This window comes from Haliotis cracherodii, unplaced genomic scaffold (assembly GCF_022045235.1).
Source record: "Haliotis cracherodii isolate W230 unplaced genomic scaffold, xgHalCrac1.p SCAF_1, whole genome shotgun sequence".
Classification (NCBI taxonomy): domain Eukaryota; kingdom Metazoa; phylum Mollusca; class Gastropoda; order Lepetellida; family Haliotidae; genus Haliotis; species Haliotis cracherodii.
The window spans coordinates 22,923,237-22,949,688 of record NW_027266264.1 but is presented as its reverse complement, the minus strand read 5'-3'; the positions used below and the strand labels follow the sequence as shown (position 1 = coordinate 22,949,688).

The 26,452-nt window shown below is 41.1% G+C and overlaps 1 protein-coding gene across 1 annotated transcript; it reads right to left on the bottom strand.

Annotated features, from left to right (window-relative positions):
* Positions 1 to 8,147: 8,147 nt before the first annotated feature.
* LOC139454829 (uncharacterized) lies at positions 8,148 to 26,015 on the bottom strand. The gene is made up of 8 exons (XM_071236453.1): positions 26,001 to 26,015; positions 16,139 to 16,427; positions 15,032 to 15,724; positions 13,480 to 14,112; positions 12,206 to 12,843; positions 10,967 to 10,973; positions 10,002 to 10,238; positions 8,148 to 9,358 (listed from the first exon to the last, which is right to left on the bottom strand). Exons 2-8 carry the CDS (start codon positions 16,419 to 16,421, stop codon positions 8,148 to 8,150), a joined length of 3,702 nt encoding a protein of 1,233 aa, XP_071092554.1. The 5' UTR covers positions 16,422 to 16,427; positions 26,001 to 26,015.
* Positions 26,016 to 26,452: the final 437 nt, after the last annotated feature.

Sequence of the window (26,452 nt, the reverse complement as noted above, 5' to 3'; positions counted from 1 at the left end):
AAGTCACGTCCCCACGCGTTCATTAACGCAATCTTCAGAAGCGCATGCGCAAAAGACACCGAGACCTCTGAAAAACTATCGCACTTTCAACTGTTCAACAACGGTTGAGGAATTTCCACGAAGAGTAAAATCAATATTTGGAACATTTTGTTAGTGGAGCACCTCGCAAGAATAATAGCTGAATACTGGCACATTTTCTTTGTTTAGGAAAAAGGGGGCTCACGGGGCGGGCCGTGCACGTGAAGTCCAATTAGAAAGCAAATGTATTAACGTTAAGAAAGTCTCAGGCTCTTGGTGTTAACCTCGTCACTTTGGGTCCAAAGGTCATCGATTTTACAGCAAATCATTGCAATATGATTTACGATACGAGTGGCAAATACGAATGCCGTCTGTCCAGCTATTACAAGTGACATGACACAGGGCGTTGAATGCACTGTTGAGGGTCTGGCCATTGGCGTTAATCAAAATTTCGCTTAAGTTGACCTTGGTCGATAATAATTTTATGAAGCGTCCCATTTTGTCTAGACCTGTGATGTATAATTGTTGGTTGGTTCAACAATCTAGTCACTGTAGCGAGTTGTATACGTTGTAGTTGGTTCAACAATCTGGTCACTGTAGCGAGTTGAAAACAGGTTGGTTGGTTCAACAATCTAGTCACTGTAGCGATGTGTATACAGGGTGGTTGGTTCAACAATCTAGTCACTGTAGCGATGTGTATACAGGGTGGTTGATTCAGCAATCTAGTCACTGTAGCGATGTGTATACAGGGCGGTTGGTTCAGCAATCTAGTCACTGCAGAGAGTTGTATACGTGGTGGTTGGTTCAGCAATCTAGTCACTGTAGCGATGTGTATACAGGGTGGTTGATTCAGCAATCTAGTCACTGTAGCGAGTTGTATGCGTGCTTGTTGGTTCAACAATCTAGTCACTGTAGCCTTAGGGGTACCTGGTGGTTAGTTTAGTAATCTTGCCACTGTAGCGAGTTGTATACGGGGAGGGTGTTTCAGATCACCCATCACTGTGACTGTAGTCTTCGTCGTCCACATGCACGTGCTGAACGCTCCCCGCACCCTCATTATGTGTTCTATTTGAAGGTGTTTCGAAGTAGTGTTTTTCAAAGTTCTGACAAGATCTACCAACTGTAGTAATATGTTATGGAACGTCATGACCAACACTGGCACTATATGTTCGGCCAAGGCTGTTCCGTATATGAAATTGGGTAGGGGGCGTCGAGTCGTCAGTCGCTGTGCAGAGTTGCGGTCCGTAGACGTGCCAGAATCCTGTGATCCGGGGTTCGAGTTTCCATTAAGATTCGTGGAGTATCAGCATCATATCCATGTTCGTGGGTTTCATCTAACTGGAAAACATGTCAGACCCACACAAACTGACTCGCCGTGATATAAATGAAATCTCGAGGCGTTAAAACCAGATCACTCACTCATTCTGTATCGACGCCCATTAGCCCCCTGGTTTGATTGACATATATAACTACTGGTGTACTGGTGTTACAGATATGTTACATCATCTCGCAGTCATTAGTATCATATTCAGACAGAAATTCAGGCTCCGATCGCTCACACTGGCAGTAATGCCGGAGTCGACCCCCACGGGAGTGCTATAGTCTGCACACAACGCCCGCAGCAAGCTGTGCCACACAAAGGACACCCTAAGTTCCTCCACCGAAGCTTGTTCCCCAGACCTCAAAACGGAATAATTACTTTTTAAGCAGAACACTTCAAACCGTTCTGAAATTGAATTTCAAAACTGCGATAAAGTGACTGCGGGTATTTATAGAATGAACTATAATCAGTGCACCGCAAGCGACGTGAGCCCGGCCTGAGCCGAGACAAGCCTTGTTTGAAGAGAGAAGGAAGAGCGAGATATTGCAATTACGCCAGCATCATCAACTCCGCTCACTACCCCGGGGCAGATTGTCAAACTTTCATTTACAGAAGATGCCGATTTTTTTGCGGACTTGGTTCGAAATTCGCCTCTATTCATCCAGCAGCGAAGGGTATGCGACACTTTGGGATGGAGATGTGAATGCGACACATTCTAGACCTAGGGCATCCTATGTTGTATACTTCCCATGGAGCTGAGAATGTAATTTGAATGCATCATCATCATTATTATTAATATTATAATTATAGCATGGCTTTAACGAGTCACCCAAGAACAAATACATCGTAATGCTTTGTCCCGAGAAGTGTTTTATTTGAAGTCTTATCGCAATTCATCTCCGTAAAGGTGAATTAATATACCAAAAAAATGTTAACAAACTCCGGAATCCAATGTAGACACTTTGTTGATTTTATAAAGCTATACCTATGTTATATCATAAGTCCTATATATGTCTTATTTAGTCGCCTTATGAGTACACACACCTCACCGATTCTACCTCAAAGTGCTTTCTACGGAAATCAATTTGTTTGTTTGCTGTTTAATGCCGCACTCAGTAATTTTCCAGCTATATGACGTCGATCTGTAAATAATCGAGTCTGGACCAGACAATCCGGTTATTGACACCATGAGCAACGATCCACGCAACTGGGATACGATGACATGCATCAACAAAGTCAGCGAGCCTGACCACCCGATCCCGTTAGTCGCCTCTTACGACAAGCATAGTCGCCTTTTATGGAAAGCATGGGTTTATTTACCCCAGATCTTCACGGGTCCGGAAATCAATTACAGCTTACAGAAGCAACTATATTCAAGCCAATATTATTCCCATGTGAACAATTAAGCCATACTGTGATGTTTTATTAAAGCTACTCTCATTACAACTTGTCGTGACAGACCTACAATAACCATGACAACCGATGTATTATCATCTCAGTCTTACGGCCGGGGCAGTATTGGGTTGGGTTGAGTTCAACTCAACATAAACGTGTTCTCGGTTCCATCCCAACCTAGTTACAATATTTCTTACCCGATCTCCTCGATACGGTATGGTTATCACATTGGTTTGTTTGTTTTTATCGCCGCACTCAGCATTATTCTAGCATTATGACGGTGGTCGCTACATAATCAAGTCTGAACCAGACAATCCAGTGATTGACATCATGTGCATCAAACGGGATACGATGACATGCATCAACCGAGTCAGCGAGCCTGACCACCCTATCCCATTAGTCGCCCTTTACGACAAGCATGGGTTGTTGAAGGCCTATTCTAACCTGCCATGCGTTTCATGGGAGTAGGTACACCTATTGAATGCGTGTCATCGGACGTTACAGTGTGGGTAGTTAACATGCTAGAAAAATCCGGGCCGCGGTTATAAAGTTGGAACACTGCTGCTTGCGGAGTAATACAACATTCACGCACTCATTCATTCCATGGTATGGCTGTAGGTTCCCAAGAGAGACACACTATCACTTCACGCTATCACAGAACTAATATAATCGGCGTCATGCCACGAGGGGCCAGTTTAACTGAATATATACATCCGCCACGAGCGGATAATGTTGACTAATATCACTCCGCCTAATCCTACTCTAATGGGGTTCATCAATCCTGGGAGGACACCCGTTGATCAAACTACGTGAATGCACGAAGTAGAAGCACGGAGTGAAAAACCCGTGAAGATCCGGGGTAGAATAGGTCTTCAGAAACCCATGCTTGCCATGATAAGTGACTATGCTTGTCGTAAGAGGCGACTAACGGGATCTGGTGGTCAGACTCGCTGACTTTGTTGATGCATGTCATCGTATCCCAGTTGCATGGATCTATGCTCATGATGCCAATCACTGGATTATCTGGCCAAGACTCGATTATTTACAGACCGCCGTCATTTAGCTGGAATATTGCTGAGTGCGGCGTTAAACAACAAACAAACAAACAAACGGAGTGAAAACAATGTCGTGAAGCGGTCAGGAATAAAAAAGGCACACGTTAAACATCCGAAAATATGTTTTAAGCGCTTAACCGTAGAAAACTGTATGTATATCATTTCTCTGTAAAGTCATGTTTATCACCAATGTCAGAAGATTAAACTTTGTATCTTCCACAAATGTAAAGACACTATACAGTCTGAATTGAAACAACACATTCTTCGCTTTACATCTTTTGGAGAGTGTTGATATTTTATGAGTGTTTCAGCCGATACTGCCCTCTTCCTCTCATCTTGTACTTTGACCAGGGCACCGCGACCCACTTGTTCCGCCGGCCCATGCGCCTTCTATGACCAATACATGACGTGTACTGAAACCACTTGGTTGCTCATAGCCTGTAGAATGTACTGCACAACTTACCCAGCTTCCATACTAGATCTGTCTTTACATATAACGTCTCTTTAGCACAATAGTTTAGTTAAAAGTTTTAATTCAACCTCATCACAACATTTGTCAAAGTGGTCTTTCAGAAAGCAGTCCGGCCAAATCTAATGGCTTGAGGAATCAATTCCAGTTATTGCTGTTAGAAACGGTGCACGAAACGGAAATATAGAAATACTTCAATTCTCAATCTTTACATCATACGTCTTGGTTCATTAGAGAAAGGTAAGGTTTTGTATCCCACCTTTCAAACTAATATTGATAGTATTCTTTGTTCAAAGGGTATATACATAATTTACATAATTTGTTTGTTAAACTAAATGAATAAACCATGCATGAGGACGACGTATTTTTTTAAAATGTACATAATGATGTAGGTTGTCTTTTCAACGAAACACAGCGTTCTGTGTTTGGTCGATTTGCTCTCTGCTCCCTGTGACCCCTGCTCCCTGTGACCCCTGATCCCAAGAAGGTCCACCACCTACAGTCTTCATCTATTCAAACAGACTGATAGAATCACATAGCTAAAATCAGTCATAGTCTACATACCATCTTCCCGAGGCAAGGGAGTGAACGGACTGTAAACTCCACCCTAGGCGAACTAGGCTTGAATTATGGAGTTATTGTTTTGGCTGGACTAATGAATCTATGCACAGTCAAATCGACATCCGGTTAAAAAACTACATGGAGACTGCCGTGCAGATTTCGGGCGATTGCAGAATTTTCAGAGCATGTGTACCGTCAACTGGGCGTCAACATATATTTTGCAAATCTGTTCATGTTTTAGTGATCTCTTGCACTTCGAGAGGTAAGAACCGCTTTATTCCAATATAGATCTTGATTAAATATTAAGATCGTCTTTTGTTTGAAGCAAATACAAGTACTATGAGAGGAGGAATCTGCTTGGTCAACAAGAAGGACATATAAGGGACAGAACTCGTAATAGCCACTGGCAGCGCCACGATCGAGCCATGAAATTTCAGCCTCGTTTGGCAAGAGTGGAAAATGGGCATTTATAGCCCCTTTTATAAATCCCTTGCCCCGGGAAGATGTCTTCATGTATCATATAGCTAAAATTAGTGAGTCATCAAGCATCATATAGCTAAAATCAGTCACGGTCATCAAGCATTAAATAGCTAAAATCAGTCACTGTCATCAAGCATCATATAACTACAATCAGTCACAGTCATCAAGCATCATATAGGTAAATCAGTCACAGTCATCAAGCATTAAATTGCTTAAATCCGTTACAGTAATCAAGCATCATATAACTAAAATCAGTCAGTCATCAAGCATCAAAGAGCTAAAATCAGTCAGTCATCAAGCATCAAAGAGCTAAAATCCGTCACAGTAATCAAACATTAAGTGGCTAAAATCAGCCGTCCTCCATGCATCATATTATAGGTAAATAAAAGCGACAAAACTCCATATGCAAAAGAATTCTCTGCCAAAACCGATTGCACAATTTCGACTATATCATGAACATGTGTTTATGAATCACTATCAAATAATGATGTGTTCGCGAAAAGGTGAGCGTATCCTGATCCACCGGTGGCCCCCGCCACAAACACGCGCAAAGGCCAGTCAATTGTTAACCTGAAAAAAACACACGGAAACATATGGTACAAGTCAAAATAGGGAATTGCATTGATCATCATCTTTGTCACTGATGCGTCAAATGTGAAAATGTCCTCCACATGTCTACCATAAAAGTCAGGCATAGTTTTCACGTATCATATAGCTAAAAGTAGCCACTACCAGCATGGATCATGTTGCCAGGTACAGTCACAGCCTTCATGGATCATGTTGCCAGGTACAGTCACAGTCTTCATGGATCATGTTGCCAGGTACAGTCACAGTCTTCATGGATCATGTTGCCAGGTACAGTCACAGTCTTCATGGATCATGTTGCCAGGTACAGTCACAGTCTTCATGGATCATGTTGCCAGGTACAGTCACAGTCTTCATGGATCGTGTTGCCAGGTACAGTCACAGACTTCATGGATCATCTTGGCAGGTACAGTCACAGTCTTCATGGATCACGTTGCCAGGTCCAGTCACAGACTTCATGGATCATCTTGGCAGGTACAGTCACAGTCTTCATAGATCATGTTGCCAGGTACAGTCACAGCCTTCATGGATCATGTTGCCAGGTACAGTCACAGTCTTCATGGGTCCTGTTGCCAGGTACAGCCACTACCAGCATGGATCATGTTGCCAGGTACAGTCACAGTCTTCATGGATCATGTTGCCAGGTACAGTCACAGCCTTCATGGATCATGTTGCCAGGTACGGTCAAGTCTTTCTTGTAGGGAATGAAATTTAAGGCAATATTTCTGTATGCAGTCATTTATTCAACAACCGCAGCTGTTAAACATATTTTTCGAACCATGTCACAATTCCAACTGACCGCAGACAGAAGGACAAATGTCACAATTTTCACATTACTCCAAATCATCATTCAAACAGTTTGGCTGACCAATTCAACCTTGACAACATATTGTGGTTGACCGACTGTCTTGACTGTACAAACTTGACCGACAGACCGATTGTCATATTGTTCACTGGTTTACAAAGTTGACTTTGACTGAATGACTGAAACTGGTACATTGACTGGTACAAGCTGTAATAAAATATACAAAGCCTTATAAGTATAAAATTCAAACCAAATTAATCTACAAAAGAAATAAATGTGAAAATAGCATTAAAATACCATATTGTTTCACCATAATGCAGACAGCATTGTTTACATAGGATAGATATTATTGTGGGATTTTCCGGATTTTAAGCACTTACAACGATCCAGATCTTTCGCCGATAAAATATACAACAATTACCTTTTTACAACATGTAAACTGCAGAATAATATGTATTGGCTACAAACAAAGTATTCTCCGTTCATACTCACATAATTTTGGTGCCTCAAATCCCCACAAAAGTGAAAGTTTGTCGATAACCGCAGCTATCAACTTCCAAACAAAACGTGGTTTCCAAAATAGTGGCCAAAATCCTAAACAGCACAAACCAAAACCGAGAAATTGAAACTTGGTGAAAAGTCTGGCACAAATCCAAACCCGGTAAATTCAAACTTGGTAAAACAGCCTTGAAATACAAAAACTGTTTCAATTACCAACAGTCTTCATGGATCATTTTGCCAGGTACAGTCACAGTCTTCATGGATCATTTTGCCAGGTCCAGTCACAGTCTTCATGGATCATATCGCCAGGTACAGTCACCAGGGTAAAGTGCACCCTCTAATTAACACATTCGTCTAAATGCTGTGGTTCTAAACAAAGATATAATTAAACTCACAGCACAACTGCAACATCCTTTCAGTTGACACCATTATGGTACATGTTAATAAAATCCTCCACAGCTGTATTAAGTTACATCTATGTAAATGTGTTTTGACAAACACTGCATGGCCACTTTGCCCTGTAGGTTGGGGCAAAATGACCAGTGCTTGGCCACTGTACCCAACTTTCACAAATAACAGCTCGACCATAATATATTTTCCAGTTTCTTTAATATCTGTAAATAATATTACTGACAGTAAAATTCAGTCTGTTCACAAGAATGCAAAGAAGGTAACTCCAAAACTAAATAATAACTGTAACATGGGTTTTGCAAACCAACACTTTCCTATCAAAGTGTCTACAATAACTCACTCAATCAACTGCTCCTGGTCATATTCAAATATAACTAGTTCTTAGTTTAAACAAAACAATACACATGAAAACACAAACTGGGAAAGACAACATTTGTCTTAACGTGTTCTTAGGAATTACGGTGCAGAAAGGTATATGTACTTCAACGACAGAGATCGCAAATATCCTTCTCATCTCCACACTCTGCATGGAACCATTGTCTACACTTAATGCACTGAAGCCAGTCCTCGGTAGGTGGCTCTGTGTACAACTCGTTCAGTACAAACAGTGCCATACCTCCGACTCATCAGCAACTTTCTTGTTTGCCTTGCTGCTGTTTTTCTTTGATCTCTTCTGTCCTTTCTCCTCATCATTTTCTTGAAAGATGATGATGTAACTACCATAGAAGAGTCAGATGTTCTCTTTCGGCTCCGTATCTTGCGTTTCACTGGCAGTGGTGAAAGTGCTTCAATCTGTCCTCTTACATCTTGTTGGGGTTCGTCTGAAGGACCTGCAGACAGTTCTGTAAGAGTTGATGCATGTAATCCTGGTTTATCTGGTGGCAATACGGCATCGGATGTTCCAGGCTCTGCATCTGACTTATCTGGTGGCAATACAGCATCGGATGTTCCAGGCCCTGAATCTGGCTTGTCTGGTGGCAATACAGCATCGGATGTTCCAGGCTCTGCATCTGACTTATCTGGTGGCAATACGGCATCGGATGTTCCAGGCTCTGCATCTGACTTATCTGGCGGCAATACGGCATCGGATGTTCCAGGCCCCGAATCTGGCTTGTCTGTTGGCAATACAGCATCGGATGTTCCAGGCCCTGAATCTGGTTTATCTGATGGCAATACGGCATCGGATGTTCCAGGCTCTGCATCTGACTTATCTGGCGGCAATACGGCATCGGATGTTCCAGGCCCCGAATCTGGCTTGTCTGGTGGCAATACGGCATCGGATGTTCCAGGCCCTGAATCTGGCTTGTCTGGCGGCAATACTGCATCGGATGTTCCAGGCCCTGAATCTGGCTTGTCTGGCGGCAATACGGCATCGGATGTTCCAGGCCCCGAATCTGGCTTGTCTGGTGGCAATACGGCATCGGATGTTCCAGGCCCTGAATCTGGCTTGTCTGGTGGCAATACGGCATCGGATGTTCCATGCCCCGAATCTCGCTTGTCTGGTGGCAATACGGCATCTGATGTTCCAGGCCCTGAATCTTGCATGTCTGGTTGCAATACGGCATCGGATGTTCCAGGCTCGGAATCTGGCTTGTCTGGTGGCAATGCGGCATCGGATGTTGAAGGCTCGGAATCTGGCTTGTCAGGTGGCAATATGGCATCTGATGTTGCCCTAGGTCCTGACCCAGGATTGTCTCGAGGCAAGGCTGTTCGGGCAAGTTGTGTTTCCGGCTCGGGTTCATCCGTAACAGCGGAGCCTGCAAAATCGTCATCAGTGAAAACATTCGGTTTAAAGAGCCATACCCAGTGCAGGTAAAGCCATTGGTTGCTTTCAGCATGGTTGCCGTCACCGTCTAGGCAGCGCCGAACAATTGTGCCATGTCAAAGAATGCAACTCTACTGCCTGGGTTCATTAGCATCCACTTGTCAGCTTCTTTTTTGAAGTTAGCCTTGAGAGGCCCAAAGAATGTCCTGTCTAGGGGTTGCAGCTTGTGAGTGGTATGTGGGGGTAACACAATGATGACAATTCCATGATCCCGTGCCTAGTTGACAGCATCCAGATTTTGTGGCTCCTGTTACCATCCAGAATGAGCAAGCATTTTCAGTCGTGAGATGGCTTTGCATACTGAACAAAATGCCGAAGCCAACAGAGGAACAGATCATAGTTAATCCATCCATTATCACTTGCCTTTCCAATAGACCCTGATGGTGCTCCCTTCATCAAAGCAGGCGACATTCTCTTTTGGGGGAATATAAGCATAGGATGTATGTAGGTGCCAGATGAATTCATGCAACAGATCGCAATCACAGTTTTTCCCCTTTCACCACTCGTGACCTTTCCCACTTGTTTTTCGCCCTGTTTCGCCAAAATGTTCCGTGGACGATGGACATTGTTAATACCACTTTCGTCCATATTCCAGATTGAATCTGGCTGAAATAAATGCTTCTCCATCTCGGCCTTGAGGAGGTTGAAAAAAATGTTCACAGATAGTCTATCAAAAGCAACAGCTCTGGATATACTGGTAGCTTCCGGCTTTCGGATGGATAAATCAGGATGTCGCTGCATGAAGCCCTTCAAGCATTCTTCCCCTGCCTTCCCTGTTGCTTTGTTCAAAGGGTGGTCAAGGCCATTTTGTTCTGCAAGTGTAAAGGCCAATGAACGAATGTCAGTGGAGGTCAATCCGTAAAACATACGCATACGCAGAATGTGAGAAACTAGTTCAGACTCGAATGTATCATTGAATACCTTCCTAAATCTGCCTAATAACCCAGAGTTTTTAACCTGTCCTTTAGCGTGCCGCTGGAGTGTCTCCCTGGGAATTTCATAGTCTCTTGATGCTTGACGAATAGATTTTCCTGATTTGATATCATCTAGTGAACGCTTTATGGCTTCACAGCCATAGCTGCCTTGCTTAGTTTTTCTGATATAGTTTCTCACCATTTTCTTCTGTAAAGTCTACATTCGCAAGTCATCAACATAGGCCTCGATAAGGTAGTAGTCTTGGTAAATATAGATGTACTGGCAATCTATGAGTGGAGAAACACTTTTAAGGTACTTAAGGTGCACATTCAATAACTGACAAGGGATCCTGCTCAGGCCCGAAGTTGTGTGATGTAAAAATCTCTCTCAGTGCCTCAGTTGACTTCTCACCAAAGTAAGTATGGCTTCTAGTCAGATTAATGAGCAGAAAAACAATGTTCCTCTGAGTGTCATCGTCGGGTTCGGAAAAAAAGAGTTTCGTTAACAATATACAAAGATAATTGTTTGAAATTCCCCGAGATGAAGCTTTTGTTTGTCCAACTTCTCTTTTTGTAAGTTGATATATAATGTTTCCCCCGCTGACAAATTTGTCCAGACCATCTACCAACATCCTGAAAAACAAACAAAAACAATCAGATCATATGGGGCAAACCGCACCCCCGGGCTCCTTTTACCCCAATGACAGGATCACTGGATAATTAAATAACACGTAATTACTGGGTCTCGAACTGTCGCATGTTAACTCCAAAAGATACTTGATGCCAACATGTTTTGCAAATGCACAAATGTTTTGGATATCATGTTATGTTTTCTCACAAGAAACGCATTAAAATATGTACATTCCTTACAGCAAAATCACATTTTTTCGTATGTTTAGAAACGTACCTTCACTACTCGTACATATGGCGTCAGCGTGGTTTTGGGCGCTTCTTAACGTCTTCTCCCATTAGATGATCACTTAAAATCACGCCATCTGACGGCTGATAAGGGGCGGTAACGCTTTCTCGCTTTGCCCCGAAGGCGCGCTCTGCCCTGGTTTCCCCTATTCATGGATCATGTTGCTAGGTACAGTCAAGTCTTCATGGATTATGTTGCCAGGTACAGTCAAGTCTTCATGGAACATGTTGCCAGGTACAGCCACAGTATTCATGGATCATGTCGCCAGGTCCAGTCACAGAATTCATGGATCATCTTGGCCGGTACAGTCACAGTCTTCATGGATTATGTTGCCAGGTACAGTCACAGCCTTCATGGAACATGTTGCCAGGTACAGCCACAGTATTCATGGATCATGTCGCCAGGTACAGTCACAGAATTCATGGATCATCTTGGCCGGTACAGTCACAGTCTTCATGGAACATGTTGCCAGGTACAGTCACAGTCTTCATGGAACATGTTGCCAGGTACAGTCACAGTCTTCATGGATCATGTTGCCAGGTGCAGTCAAGTCTTCAAGGATCATCTTGTCGTCCGGTTCAGTCACAGCTCACAGTACTGGATTATCTTAAAAATATGGAGAACGAAGACTGTCATCATGTAAGAAACTAGCAACACGTTTCCAAAAAGAATTCTGTTTATCTTCCGATTTTGGGAATGAGAGGGTGAGCCCTATCTTGAAGAGTTGTTGAAGTCTGGTGGGGTTTGTTGCGTTGTCATAAACAATGTTTAGAACCCTTGTCTTGTTCCGAGCATTAGCTCCACATACTACACCTGCTTCAAATTCTTCCCATTCATTGATGCCAAGACATTTATCTCTTATCACAATAACAGTACGACTCTTTTCAACATTTTCAAAAATGCAATCTGCAATACTTCTTCCAATATCGAAATCCCGATCTTTTACGCAGAACCGGAAATCAGACAGTTCATCGCAACCGAGAATCTTCATCACAAAGTCCAATCTTTCCTCACTATACAATATATATGCATCGAAGTCAAAGAGTCTCGGCTGTTCACGTCCTGCCCCTGCAAGTCGAGCCCATTTATCCTTCAGATATTTGTAGAAACGTGTGAAGAATCCATTCCGATCGTAGTAGACATAGAGATCCAGGTCATCAATAGATGTGACGGCAGCTTTTCTGTCGGTGCCTGTTGACCTGTTCGTTCGCGAGTAAAACGTAGTCTTTTTGTCCGAAGATGTTCTTTTGTTGCGTTTGTCATCCTGTCCACGTGAAGCGTCCGAAGATGTTCTTTTGTTGTGCTTGTCATCCTGTCCACGTGAAGCGTCCGAAGATGTTCTTTTGTTGTGCTTGTCATCCTGTCCACATGAAGCGTCCGAAGATGTTCTTTTGTTGCGATTGTCATCCTGTCCACGTGAAGCGGGCACGTGTGTTCCATCAGTTTCCGTTTTCCCGGAGGACTTATTGCAGTGCAACTGAAATATCTCTTGTATTCTTGTATCATGTTGGTCAGACCTCAACCGTGTCGCCTGTGTCTTCATGTCAACACCCATCTCCTCTGGGGACTCAGTTAAAGAGGCACCTGAAAAGGACGCAAAACGTTAGCTGAAGTCATTGACATTGCCTTTACATTCAGATCTTCGGCGAATTGTACTTTGTAGCAAATGAAATATACTGTAGATATAGTTGACAGTATGTGTTGTCTAGGATAAGTTAGGCCGCAAGCAACTCGTGATTGTTGTATGGGAGAAGGAAAATCAGAATTATTTGCGTGTGTGTGTGTGTGTGTGTGTGTGTGTGTGTGTTGCTGTTTAACGCTGCTCTCAGCAATAGTCCAGTAGTGTTTCGGCGGTCTGTAAATAATCGAGTTTGAACCAGACAATCATACGCGTTCGGTTCCAAATTCAATTAAGCGCGGTTATATCTACAGGTAACCAAGCTCTACATTGAAAACACAGTATGTATATCTCCTAAATCAACCAAGCTTGATCATCCGATCACAACAGGCATGGGTTGCTGGCGGCCATTTCTTCAATTGTAAGAGAGAGCTTAAATCTGAAGCTTGTGGTCACAGTGTGCCATGTGACTGACAGTATGCAATAAACCACTAGTGTACTTGGTACAGACGAGATAGTTTTCCGACCCCTGTAATTTAGCTTGAATATTGCTGACTGCCGCGTCTAAAAACATTCACTAACTCACTCAAGGACATACTCACCGTCAACACTTTCCACGTCATCCATGCAGGCGATGTCCGTGACGGTGTCGCTGAGGGTGGCATTGTCGCAGTGACAGTCAAACATGGTGACATCTGCTAGGTGAGCGTCTTGGAAGAAACCAGGATACTGTTCCTTCAGAGCTGCAAGGATGACGTCATCCGGAACCTTCTTGCAGATGATGTCCCATTTATGTTCTTTACCGAGTCCACTTGTTTTCAAGTCACTGTGCACGTTTACGGTGATATATCCAGTTTCTAAGAAGATATCTGCAAGTCGTTTTGGGTCAATTCTATCTTTAGTCTGGCACACGCTGCATGTGGAAGGGTGAGGCTTGGCCCTGCTTACCCACACGGATGTGAGCAGATCTCCATATACTGACTCGGGACAGGATGTAGATATCACGGGCAGGAAGTTTTCCACGAACTGTCCAAACGAAAGCGTATTCTGGACAATTCTTAGTGTAGCTTCAGCTTGCATCTTTCCATTCGACATGGCTGCCAGTGACGCAACGTCGCAATCCTTGAGGGCATTTATTTCAACTAACTTCTTAAATAATTCAGGCCCTTTGCCTTGCAAGGAAGTAACCAATAGGCGATGTACCCGTTGGACACCGATCCTGTGGGCATGGCAGTCTGTAACGAAAATTATTCGGTATTAAGTATACATGAAAGTAGTAAGACGTGGTTTGTTAGATTGCAATAAGAGCTCCTTGGTTGTGACGTCTTTGGATCTTGGAATACACATTCTCTTTTAATGTTGTTTTATCATCGATGTTGAGCTCGCTATCCTAATTCAATGAAGAAGCAGACGAGTTATTTCCTTTTCGGCATTAAACAATATTCACCCAATCAATGACAAGTGTAAGCCAAATAGCGTCCTGTCAATTAAAATACCCTATAACAATGCTTTCCTAAGATTTACAAGTGACCATACATAATTCAATACCTTTCCAAGGATTTCTGAAATAACATTCACAACGCCACATTCAACAAGAGCTTACTGCTAGCAAATATTTATATATGCTTTATATATATCCACATGTTGGAAGGGTTAACCTATTGTTCAGGCATTAGCATTTGATTTCCTCGGTTTGAGTGCGTGAGTATGGTTTTACGCCGCTTTTAGCAATATTCCAGAAATATCATGGTGCCACTCTAGAGATAAATGCCTAACCACGAATTAACCGCGGAGCTTTTTCAGACAAGACTGGATGGGTGAGTGAGTGTGTGAGTGAGTTTGATTTAAAGCCTCTTAAAACTATACTTCAGTTTAAGTGTCAGGAAAGCCACGTGGGGCGCGTTACTACTTTGTTGAAACCCAAAAGCATGGACATGGTGCTGACAAGCCTAGTGTCATAATCCTGGATCTAGGATCCAAACCCAGGACCATCAAACCCTGGCACTGGGAATTACCAGCCAACGTTTCCTGTACTTACATGATAAAGTTAAATAAATCTGCATCTACTGTCATTATTGTTGTATTTGTGCTATAAGCATGCCATGGACATGATGGTGTTATGAGGTCAAAACAGTTTTGTGTGTTTTGAGGTACCTTCATTGTCTGTCCCACTATCTCTTTCACCAAGCTGACTTTTTGGAACTGTCTGTTCAGCAGCCTCCATCTCAACAAACTCAGCCATACCACTCTCTTCTCCTGAGGTTGGACATCTGCAGACGAATGCATCAACCCTTTCGAGGTCGAATTCCTGGAAGACAGGACACGGCAGAATATTCCGCAAGGCCTCTACGATCTGCCCTGGTTGTTTCACAACATCAATGATGCGTGCCCATCTGGACTCCGAACTGAGAGTCTGGTTCTTTAGGTCTGTGTGAAGGTTGGGTAAAATGGCTGTCATCTCCAGCAATTTGTCAGCTATTTCTCTTGGATTGACGTAGGCTTTCACCTGACATACCGCACATCTGTCGACAACTGAACCAGATCGGGAGACTTCTGGATCGGTCAGATCTCTTAATTTCTTTTCAATACTTTCTGGCACATATGGGGTCAGAGTTGGGAGAAATGTATCCATAAATTGTTCAAATGCAAACATAATGCAAACTCGTTTCAGGAAGGCTTCGTTCGCAGCTTTTGTTGACTTTATCCCTGTCAATGAGTCGGCGTCCGCGGCATCTATGAATCCTTGAGCGACAAACTCATCTGACAAAGTGGTGTTCTTGATGTCAATATTTCTAACAAGATCAGTGTAGCAAGACTGAATAGCTCTGCGGTGAACATGGGCATCCACTGTGGACAGAAAAACACAGAAATCTAGAATAATAATACTGGAAAACGCTGGGCGGGTAAAATAGAATTTTAAACATATGTCCCCACTCGGTCGGTCCAGTGCGGCGTACATCGGCTTATTGTCAGATAGAAAACTTTGAGGAGATGATAATGGCAAGATTGCATGTGCCGACACACACAAGTTCACGAAGTGGGAAAAAGGTTGAGCATGAACAGGTGTCAAACGTCATACAATACATTTCCACACAATCAATAGACTGCCAAGGTCAGTCAGTGACCCCCCTCCCCCAATTTGAGCAAGGTAATCTAAACTTCAGACTCAAAACGATGGAATGTTCGCAGTTTGTAATGCCAACGCTATTCTTATAATTATTCTGTCCTATATTAGAATAAGTATTCACAAAGGTGACGTACCAGCGTGACCGGAAGTTGTGGCCGACTGTATGCGCGCATGGAACTGTGCGAGGGCTTCTTCCTCTGCCTCCAGATACAATGTTTGTAGGTTGTCGAGGCAACCCCTCGTCTGAAGCATGGCTTCCCCAACATGACGGTATTTCTGCTCCAATCCTTTCATCAAGTTCACCAACAGCTGTTTCAGATGATCACTGGTGCAGTCAGACAACACCTCTCCGTCCACCAAACTTGCAATCAGGGCCTCCATGTATTCCTGCCGAGCAGCTGGTAAATTGGGACCCATTGCATTCTATAAGGAAAATAAAAAACATATTAACGATGCTTGTCTGATTATTGTAGAAAGTCATTGTGTGACTATCATTCAGGTATAGTCTCGCCCAATAATGTACCCGTGACAATAAGACCTTACCATCGTTTATGGGAGCGTTCGCAGATGAATTGCCGTCACAAATCGCTCTCTCTTTTCCAAAGTACTATTTTCGGCTTTGGAAGCGCGCGCGCGTGTGTGTGTGTGTGTGTGTGTTTGCGTGCGTGCGTGCGTGCGCACATGTGTTACCCTGAACATAACAACAATTGTAATTTGCATGTCGTACTTTCAGAATCAGAAATGAGAATATGATTTATTTCGGTTTAAACATGTATGTAATATAAAAGTAGAAAACATTTGTTATTGTTTTCAAGGAACATGGGGTATCACGTTGACACACTCATAGTGGTGTCAACGCGCATGTTGACAGCGAGTTAGCTCTTGGGGGAATAAAGGACAAAATCAACATCCCGGTCAAGTTAGCAATAATATTGTTAAAACCCTTATAGAACAGATCGTGTAATATAATTGTAAAGTTTGGGGTGTAAATATTGATGCACTTCTTCCAGAAAGGTTTTGTAAAGCATTACTTAGAGTTGACACATAACACATAACTGGGACCGTCGGGCAGAACTTGTTATATACCCACTATTAGTACCAATAATTGATTACAAGTCCTATTAACACAACAAATGCCATTCTTAAACATGGTTTGGAAGCAAATATCAATCTTCTGGTCAAAATTTTGGCTGGGTTAAATAAAACAAACTTTTGAAATAGTAAAAACAAATAAATATTATGAATCTACTGTAAATAAACAGTCCAAATGTCAAAACATGTTCAAGCATTCATTAAGGGATTTCCTCATGTCCAACAGCAAGTGACGAACATACAGGTTGGTCAAGTCATCTGTAAATATTAAGAATTATCTTACACATTGTAAAAACAAAGCTCATAGGTCACATTTCTCAAACCTCCGTTTAAGTTTTCACAAACAAAAAGTTGAAACTGGAAGATATACAAAAAACACCAACCTACTGGAACAACGTCTCTTTGAAACATGTAATGTCTGAGAAGATGAGCAACACTATGCACTGTCTTGTATAAAATACAACCTAAAAAGAGAATCACTTCCATTGATAATCCTCAATCATGATAAAGAAGTTGGTACACTCTGCACAAAGGAACAATTCTTAATATTTTCAAACAATTCCTTGTATGTACAACTTTACCATAGTTTTAATCAATTCTCATATCATTTCCATACCATTATAAAACATTTGTTTTAAAATAAACTTGTTATAATGTACCTCCTTTGTATGTTGAATGTACCTGTGTGTTTTTTACTTACTGTGCATATATTTTTTAGTTTGTAATAGTGAAATATTGCCACCGTTTCTTCATGAAAAGTTACGCAATAAATAAAATCTAAAACATCTTTGTTGGCCGATAGTTTGTTACAGTTGTATACTGCACGGTTCTCCAAGTTGCCTAAGGCGCTACAATCCGCTCTACAGGGTTGTGACCTATGACAGTGTGTTCGGATCCTGGTTCGCCCCAATTATGTTTCTTGGTTTGTCAGCACCAAATCTGTTCTCCTTGGTTTCACCACAGTGGTGAACGTCTAAGACCTGCATCACTTCGGGCTTTCCTCCCATATCAAGCGGACACGCCGTGCTATAACTGGAATACTATTCAAAGCGGCATCAAACCCATTACTCTTATGTACGGTTCCGTTTGGTTAACTGGGTTTGTTTTATGATCTGAAGTGTGTTATGAAGAATGTTACTATGTTCAACCCAACATATTTTTGTTTGTTGGTTTGTTGTTTAGCCCCGCACTCAGTAATATCCCAGCCGTATGACAGCGGTCTGTAAATAATCGAGTCTGCACCAGACAATCCAATGATTGACATCATGATCATCAATCCACGAATGCATCAACAAATTCAGCGAGCCGAAACCGGTAATACATCATGCAACCGTATTATTTTTAAGGAAAATGATAGCAAACTGCCGACCAAGTTGTTGATTTCTTATGTATCCAGAAACAATGAAGATATCCGGGTGTATAATCAGTGCCGGAAGTTTAGAAAAGCGTAATCTATAAACAGTGTAGAACCCTAAACCTACGCATCGAACGGTATGAATCATACATTACAGACAGTGATTTACTTGAAACAATGTGCACAGCAACAACTCTGCACAGCAAGCACCATACGTCTGATTATAAAGACAACTAATTACAAAGTTCTCATGTCAAACCCGTTGTTTTACAGAAGTATTTTTTTTAACAAAATCATACTTAATAGAAATCTGGTATGTAATCGTGTCATTTAATTAAACAATAAGTTGCAATAGCAGTGTGAAGGGAGAAAGATTGGGTGCACGTCACATGTTTGACCTGGACTCCTCCCTGACGGTTTCTCGCTGGCTGCCTGAATAACATATGATACATGGCAAAGGTAGTGTGCAATAGAGCTATTCGGGTAAGGGGGATAACCACTAACTCTCCAAACCCGCGGTAGTTTACATCTTGAATCAGATACGATGTACAGCATTGCAAGATCAGTGCGCGATGAAGCTGTTTACTACGCCTATAGATACAGGAGATAATAGCTCAATGGGCAATAGTTTATTCTTACAAAATATAGACTGGTTATCTTCAGCGAAAGGAGATAGATTTCCCCTAAACATTTTTAGCTCTTTTGAAAACAAAGTGAACAATTACCATGGACTAGCTACATCAAAAAGAATTCCTCAATCAAAGAATGTAAGTCTCATTTCATTTTAAAAACTCCAAATTTTTCAGAGAATCCAATATGGCGCTCTCCTTCAGTCAAAAGCAAACTAACTCATACACACCATTTGGTCTTTAGGGCGGGGATGAATAATGCATGGCGCAACAATACTGAAGCATATAAAAGTGGAACTAGTGAAAGAATAATGCATTCGAACGCACCATATTTTACTTCTAACTGTGTCTGTGTTGATATTAAATTATGAATAACTATTATTATTATTATTCTAATATAAGAGTTAGTTTATTTCTGAATGAAGTAGAGCGCCATATTAGTTTCTCTGAAAAATTTGGAGTTTTTGAAATGAAATAAGAGTGACCTTATCTGGACATAGGTTTCTGGCGTGCCCAAGGGACACAACTCTGCATAGAGAATAGCAGGTGGTTGGGCCAACTGTGCACCCGAACACAACCTCAACAAACTATCATACAACAAAGATGTTTTAGATGAGATATGTATTGCGTAACATTCCAAGAAGAAACAGTGGCAATATTACACTATCACAAACTACAAAATACACGACCAATAAGTGCAAAACACACAGGTACATTCAACAAACAAAGGTACATTATAACAAGTTTATTTTAAAACAATGTTTTATAATGACATAGAAACAATATGATAATTGAGCAAAACTATGGTAATGTTGTACATACAAGGTTGGTTGGTTGGTTTCTTGTTTAACGCCGCACTCAGCAATATTCCAGCTATATGACGGCGGTCTGTAAATAATCGAGTCTGGACCAGACAATCCAGTGATTGACATCATGAGAATCGATCCATGCTATTGGGATCGATGACATGCATTAACCAAGTCAGCGAGCCTGACCACCCGATCCCGTTAGTCGCCTTTTACGACAAGCATAGTCGCCTTTTACGGCAAGCATGGGTTGCTGAAGACCTATTCTATCCCGGAACATCATGGGTTCGAATCCAATTATTTTCTTTGAGCATTCCATGAGGTCAACTGCATTTAAGGTAATTACATGGGTGGTATATTTTCTGAAATATCCTTACTTTCATGCAAATGATGGAGTAACATACAGAATTGAAATGTTGGTAGACAGAGTGTACCAATTTCTTTATCATGATTGAGGATTATTTGTGATTCTCTTTCTTGGTCTGTATTTGATGCAAGACAGTGCATAATGTTGCTCATCTTCTAAGAGGTCACATGTTTTACTGAGACGGTGTTCCAGTAGGTTGGTGTTTTTGTTTGTTTGTTTTGTTTATTTGTTGTTTAACGCCGCACTTAGCAATATTCCAGCTATATGACAGCGGTCTGTAAAAAAATCGAGTCTGGGACAGACAATCCAGTGAGTGACATCATGAGCATCGATCCACGGAATTGGTATACGATGACATGCATCAACAATGTCAGCGAGCCTGACCACCCGATCCCGTTACTGGTGTTTTTGTATATCTACTAGTTTCAATTTTTAGATTGTGATTACTTACACAAAGTTTTGAGAAATGTGACCTTTGAGCTTTGTTTTTACAATATCAATTATCAATATGCATAGAAGACTTGACCAGCCTGTATGTTCTTAACATGATGTTGGATAAATGGGAATCCCTTAATGAATGGGTGAACATATTTCGAAATTTTGACTGAAGTCTATTTCAATGGATTCATTACATTTATTTGTATTTACTATTTCAAAGTTTAGTTTTATTTAACCCAGCCAACATTTTGACCAGAAATATTGACATTTGCTGCCAAAGCATGTTTAAGAATGGCATTTTTTGTGTTACAAAAATAGGACTTGTATTCAGTTAATTTTTATATCATTGATTCTAATAGTGGGTATATATCAAGTTCTGCCTGACAGGCCCAGTTTTCTTGCCTGAGTTTTCCTTGTGCTGACCATTTAAAGACACTGTTTCTTTTATTGTGATATCCAAATATAACTACATTAATAACAACCAATTTGAACTTTACACCAATCCTCTCCTCCCATTGCTTACACTTGCTTCCTCTGCACATGACAGTATATGTCATGGCGGGGTACAACTGATGCACTTCTGCAATCTCTACTTGTCTATCTATAACAGTTTTCTGAAAAGTCTATGGTAATTGAAATATGGCCTTTTGGGTAATTGAATAGAAAGTGCATGCTTTTCTATGTTTTTGTTAACAATTATTTTTGGTCTCGTAGTGCTTAAAATTCTCGATATCTTGTGAGTTGTCTAGTTTTGATTTTAATGTAAAACCTGAAATGCATGATATTTGTTAGAAAGATGACAATAATAATGAGAGGGAGACAGTGTCTGCGTGCCGGTTCGTCATAAATGAAAGGCGGTTTGACCTAGTTTCTGTCTGAATATGCTACTATGGAAGGGAGGTAATCGCATAGTTGTCAAAAACATATTTTAAGATTTCAAAAAGGAAATAAATTTAAAGAAATATTGTTCATGTTGCTTTCAAGCCCTCGTAGTTCATATATATATACTTGTTTCAGAATGACAGACTAAGCAACTTCGTCATCCTGACCCAAACAAAGACGGTGGTATTATTTATAAGATGCTGTCGTATTCATATCATATATTATTGCACAGCTTATGGTTGACAGTATGTGAGATATAGAGAATCTCACCCGAGTGTCTTTTGATATCAAATATATCAACACGAAATGATAAAAGTGGCAAAACTCTGAGGCTTGCCGAGGATTTTTTTCCACTTTTATCAACAAGTGTTGATATATTTGATATCAAAAGACACGAGGGTGAGATTTTATTTATCATCCAACATCAGTCTTCCAACTTTTTCAGTTTGTAGAAAGTAATAAGCAGTGTCTTAAGTGTAAAAAGTGCTGCTAACAGCTTCAGTAGCAGAGACATTAGTGATGTCATTTGATTGTGACGTCATGGTAACCAATGGCGTCACAATGGTCTGCAAAGCATTGTGATGCTATTTCATTGCAGCAATATCTACAGTATAGATATCGCTTGTTATTACCCATATGGGCTCAAATATGCAGTGTAATAACTTTTTGATATTTGCACAGTGTGCAATTAGTGATTCTCGAAGCTGATTGGTCAGTGGAACAAAGATCAATTTTCATTGGACAACGGAACTATTTTTTTCTCATCCCATTCATTCACAAATCCAAGCCTTTCCCTTCAGATGTTTTACGTGCTACAATCTCACTGATTCGAGATTTTTAAGACAAGACACATAGTTTCATTAACAACATGATTTCACATTATCATTTTTTTCATTTATTTCACATGATTTTCATTTTACAGTAAAAACCAAAACTACGTCAGCGGCCCCGTTTGTAAACAAACATGGCTGGCCATTTGAGACCTGTCAAAGTAAGTGACCTCGTTAAAGCGGACGGAGATTTGACTGACATGAAAAGTTATTCGTATAATTCAACCTCTGAACACATTTAATGTATTTCTTGTCAAAACTGCATATGGCCAGATTGAAGTTCCAAGATTCAGATTGTGATGTTGTCAGAAACTGTTTCTAGGGCGCCAAGATCATCACCACCAAGTCCTGGTTTGCGTCTGTGTTAGAGGGCTTGCTGTTTGATGAATTTTTCGACCACCCGAATCCAAAAACCGGACTTTGTATAGACAGGTTTGCCTTTGTGAACGATGATGACATCGATAACTGCCAATGAAAATGAAAACACAATGAAAAAGTCTAAACTTGACAAGTTGACATGAACTTAGTTCACAAATGTATAAAGAAAAACACGAAAAATATGACTACTCACACTTTCAAATTCATTTTGCAACGACATTTAGACTTTCCGAAAGACATCATAAAGATACACTATTTTGTACAATTTCGTAACGTTGTGTGAAGAAATAAGGACGTGACACTTTTTATACAATGTATACGTTTTTCGTAAACGCGACGTCTGCAAAGTACGGCGCAGAGCGGTAAGCAGGCTGACTGACGTCCGCTGACAATATGACTATGAGGGTTAATGACACAGTAAAGGTGCAACTAAATATTATTTTTTGCAAATATATCATTTCGGCATGCACATCAGACAGTTCAGAATTCGAACTGTCTACTTTGAAGGAGATGAAGGGTAGCATGGAGTGTTACCTTAGCGACATGATTACCAGCATCTGGTTGCAAAATCGATGCACTTTGCTGAACTCGGAGGTTTTGAAATCAAAACAGAAATAATTAAAAATACAAAGAATGGAAAACTTACCCCAGTGAGCTGATCCTGTGTCCGATATTGAACTAAATGAACTCCGTGAATGCGGGCAGCTTGGCGCCAAATATCCAGATACCGTGTTTGTCTATCAACAGGTATTCGACCATTATGAATCACATCAAAATATCAACAAACTCCCGTCATCTGACTGTGTCCATTCCGCGTTTGACAAATACTCCTGAAATCCCACATGCACATGTTTCCCATCAGTGACACTTGTCTCAAATCACACACGATGTTAATTAAACTTGTTGTCCGGATTAAACTGTAACTGGTTCTCTTGTCATTCCTGGTTTCGGCTGTCTCATATCTGGGTCAAGTCGGGTCATTCATTCCGACACTGTGACAGCAATCGTACTTTTCAAAGTTTACCTACTTTTCGTAACTTTTCTCTAACAAACAAGACTTCTGTACATTCCGTCTATGTCGTTGTTATAGGTTTTTGCATTTTTGTCAAATGACACATAAAACAATTGACAGGTTTTCCGCGTTTCCTCTTCTCAATGTGAAATGCATGTAGCCTATCTGCCGATGCACGACGGGGGCTGTCTATCAGTGACGAGATCTTGTCAAAACAAGCTTTGATTAAAAAACCTGATGAACCTTTTTGGAAACCTGTCTTCTTTATCAATGCTAGATACTGTACGCTGTGTAAATCGGACAGAAATATAACTGCAATAATGTGATCTTTACAATCTTTTAACAGAACTATTTTTTTTCACGCGTAACAACACGTTAATTGAATAATGCGGTTGGAATGCGTGGACAGTATTTTTTCACACGCGAATTGATACAAAACAGCTGATTGTTGATCGGCGAAAGTTGATTGTTTTTTTTCTTGAAACTTGTCTTTAATATGAATATGGGTAATAAATAGAATAACCCACTCGGTACGAGTGATTACGGAAAATATGTCACGAGTGAAATTAATGTTTTAACTTAAAACATTAATTTCACTCGTGACATATTTTCCGTAATCACTCGTACCTCGTGGGTTATTCTATAAATCTCACCCAAGCGATATCTCCTGTGGGAGCCAGGTTTGGATGATAAATACATGTGGTATACTCACCACCGCAGAGTTAAGCTGAAAGTTGAGACAACTGAACAAAGAACTATTGAACAGGCCCTGTCACAATTTACAGAGTAATAGAGGTTATCACGCGAGTGTGTTTGGGGATGGTAAATATCCTGCATTAGGAATAAACATTGTATTTAGCGAGCCTTGGCGACCTAAATACATAGTAGTTATTCCTAATACAGGATATTTACCATCCCCAAACACACAAGCGTGATAAGCTCTTTATCATATAATGTCATTCTTTAATTCTGTGCTTTAAAATCGCTTTCCCTCTCTCACAAACGTTACCGAAATATTGCGAGTTTTCCTGGAATTGGCGCTTTAATATCTATTACGTCACAGGGTAAGTGATGTGTCAGTTGGACAGTGACAGTAGCCAATATAGTTCCAACTGAAATCTGTTTCTTATACAGTGGCGAAGCAACATATACGCAAAATAACAGTTGTTTTTAATTGCCTTTCGCGGCAATCCATCGGTCTGTTCGCTAGAGTAACTGCCCTTTGTCAAAGGGAAGCTACTCTAACCCTAGTCTATCATGAGACGTCACGGCCACGGTCAGACGTTGTTGACAGTCGGTCTGTCCTGTCATAACGTTAAGAAGTGTAGTCAGATGTACACACAGCGACTAAACGAAACAAGGTAACAATTCAAACATATTTCGGCAAAATCCAACTACTTTAATTTGTGGAGAAGGTTTTAAGCCGCAGAGGTCTACAAGCACAGATATGGCTACTGATCCCGCTTGGTTGCCAAAACTTATAAAATGCCTTAGCTACGTCACAGTTAGACACTGATTTTCAGTATACATGTATTAGACTGTTCTTTTGATAATGATAGCAATTATCCCTGTAGTTTATCCAGATTCCCGATGGTTAATTCTGACTCGGTCATTTTCATACACAAAACACTGAAATGCACACAAAATTGTCTCACTTATCCGGACAATACACTTCCGAGGGTGGTAATCCTTCCGCTGGTGGTAATCCTTTGATTCGTGAGAAGTCAATTAACCAAGTGACACATTATTGTTTAAAATTCAAACCTCAAAATGTGGTAAAGTTCAAACTTCCATGACAGACTTTTTGAAACGTGTATGAATAAAGATTGAGTGGATGTATCTGTTTGTTCTGTCATCTGTCATGAGTTGCATAATTGAAGGGAAGTAACTCTTCCAGTAAGAAGCTGGTTTCAGTTATACGGAAATTCGTTTATACGGACGAATTGTGAAATGACGCAAGTGTCCGTATAAACGAGGCACGACTGTATTAGACTGTTCTTTTGATAATGATAGCAATTATCCCTGTAGTTTATCCAGATTCCCGATGGTTAATTCTGACTCGATCGCCGAATGACGATGGTGACGCCATGTTTGTTTATAAACAGCGAAAGTAGTCCTACTTGACCTTTGATATTTGCATCTCTATCCGCATATGACCCCAACGGATATCGTTTTTATCCGTTGGCTTTATCCTGCCGAGAAACCTACCCATTATATGATAAATCCAGGTATCCGTCCTCCACACAGGTGTGTGTGTGTGTGTGTGTGTGTGTTCCGCTGCTCGCCTCACAGCTCTTGTTTACAAGGACTGAAGGAGGACTCAACTTGAAATGCAGATGATTGTGTTTGGCTTCTCGGCACTTACCGACCAATGACAAGGAGACAATAACGTGACACTAAAACGGGTGGACCAATCAAATTATAAGTTATTATATGCGCCCACGTCAGTTCCATATTTGATTTCGGTAGTGGGAAAGCCAAGTGTCACAGACTAATAGGAACTGGAGCTGACCTGATGACTTGACAAGGAAGGAATTGACCCATACATGGTATTATTTATAGAGTGACGTGAAATGGAGTTCCGTTCTTCATGATTATTGTACTTCCAGAGCAACGAACATGCACGTATTTGTGTGTCGCTCTCTCGCTATGTGTGTTTG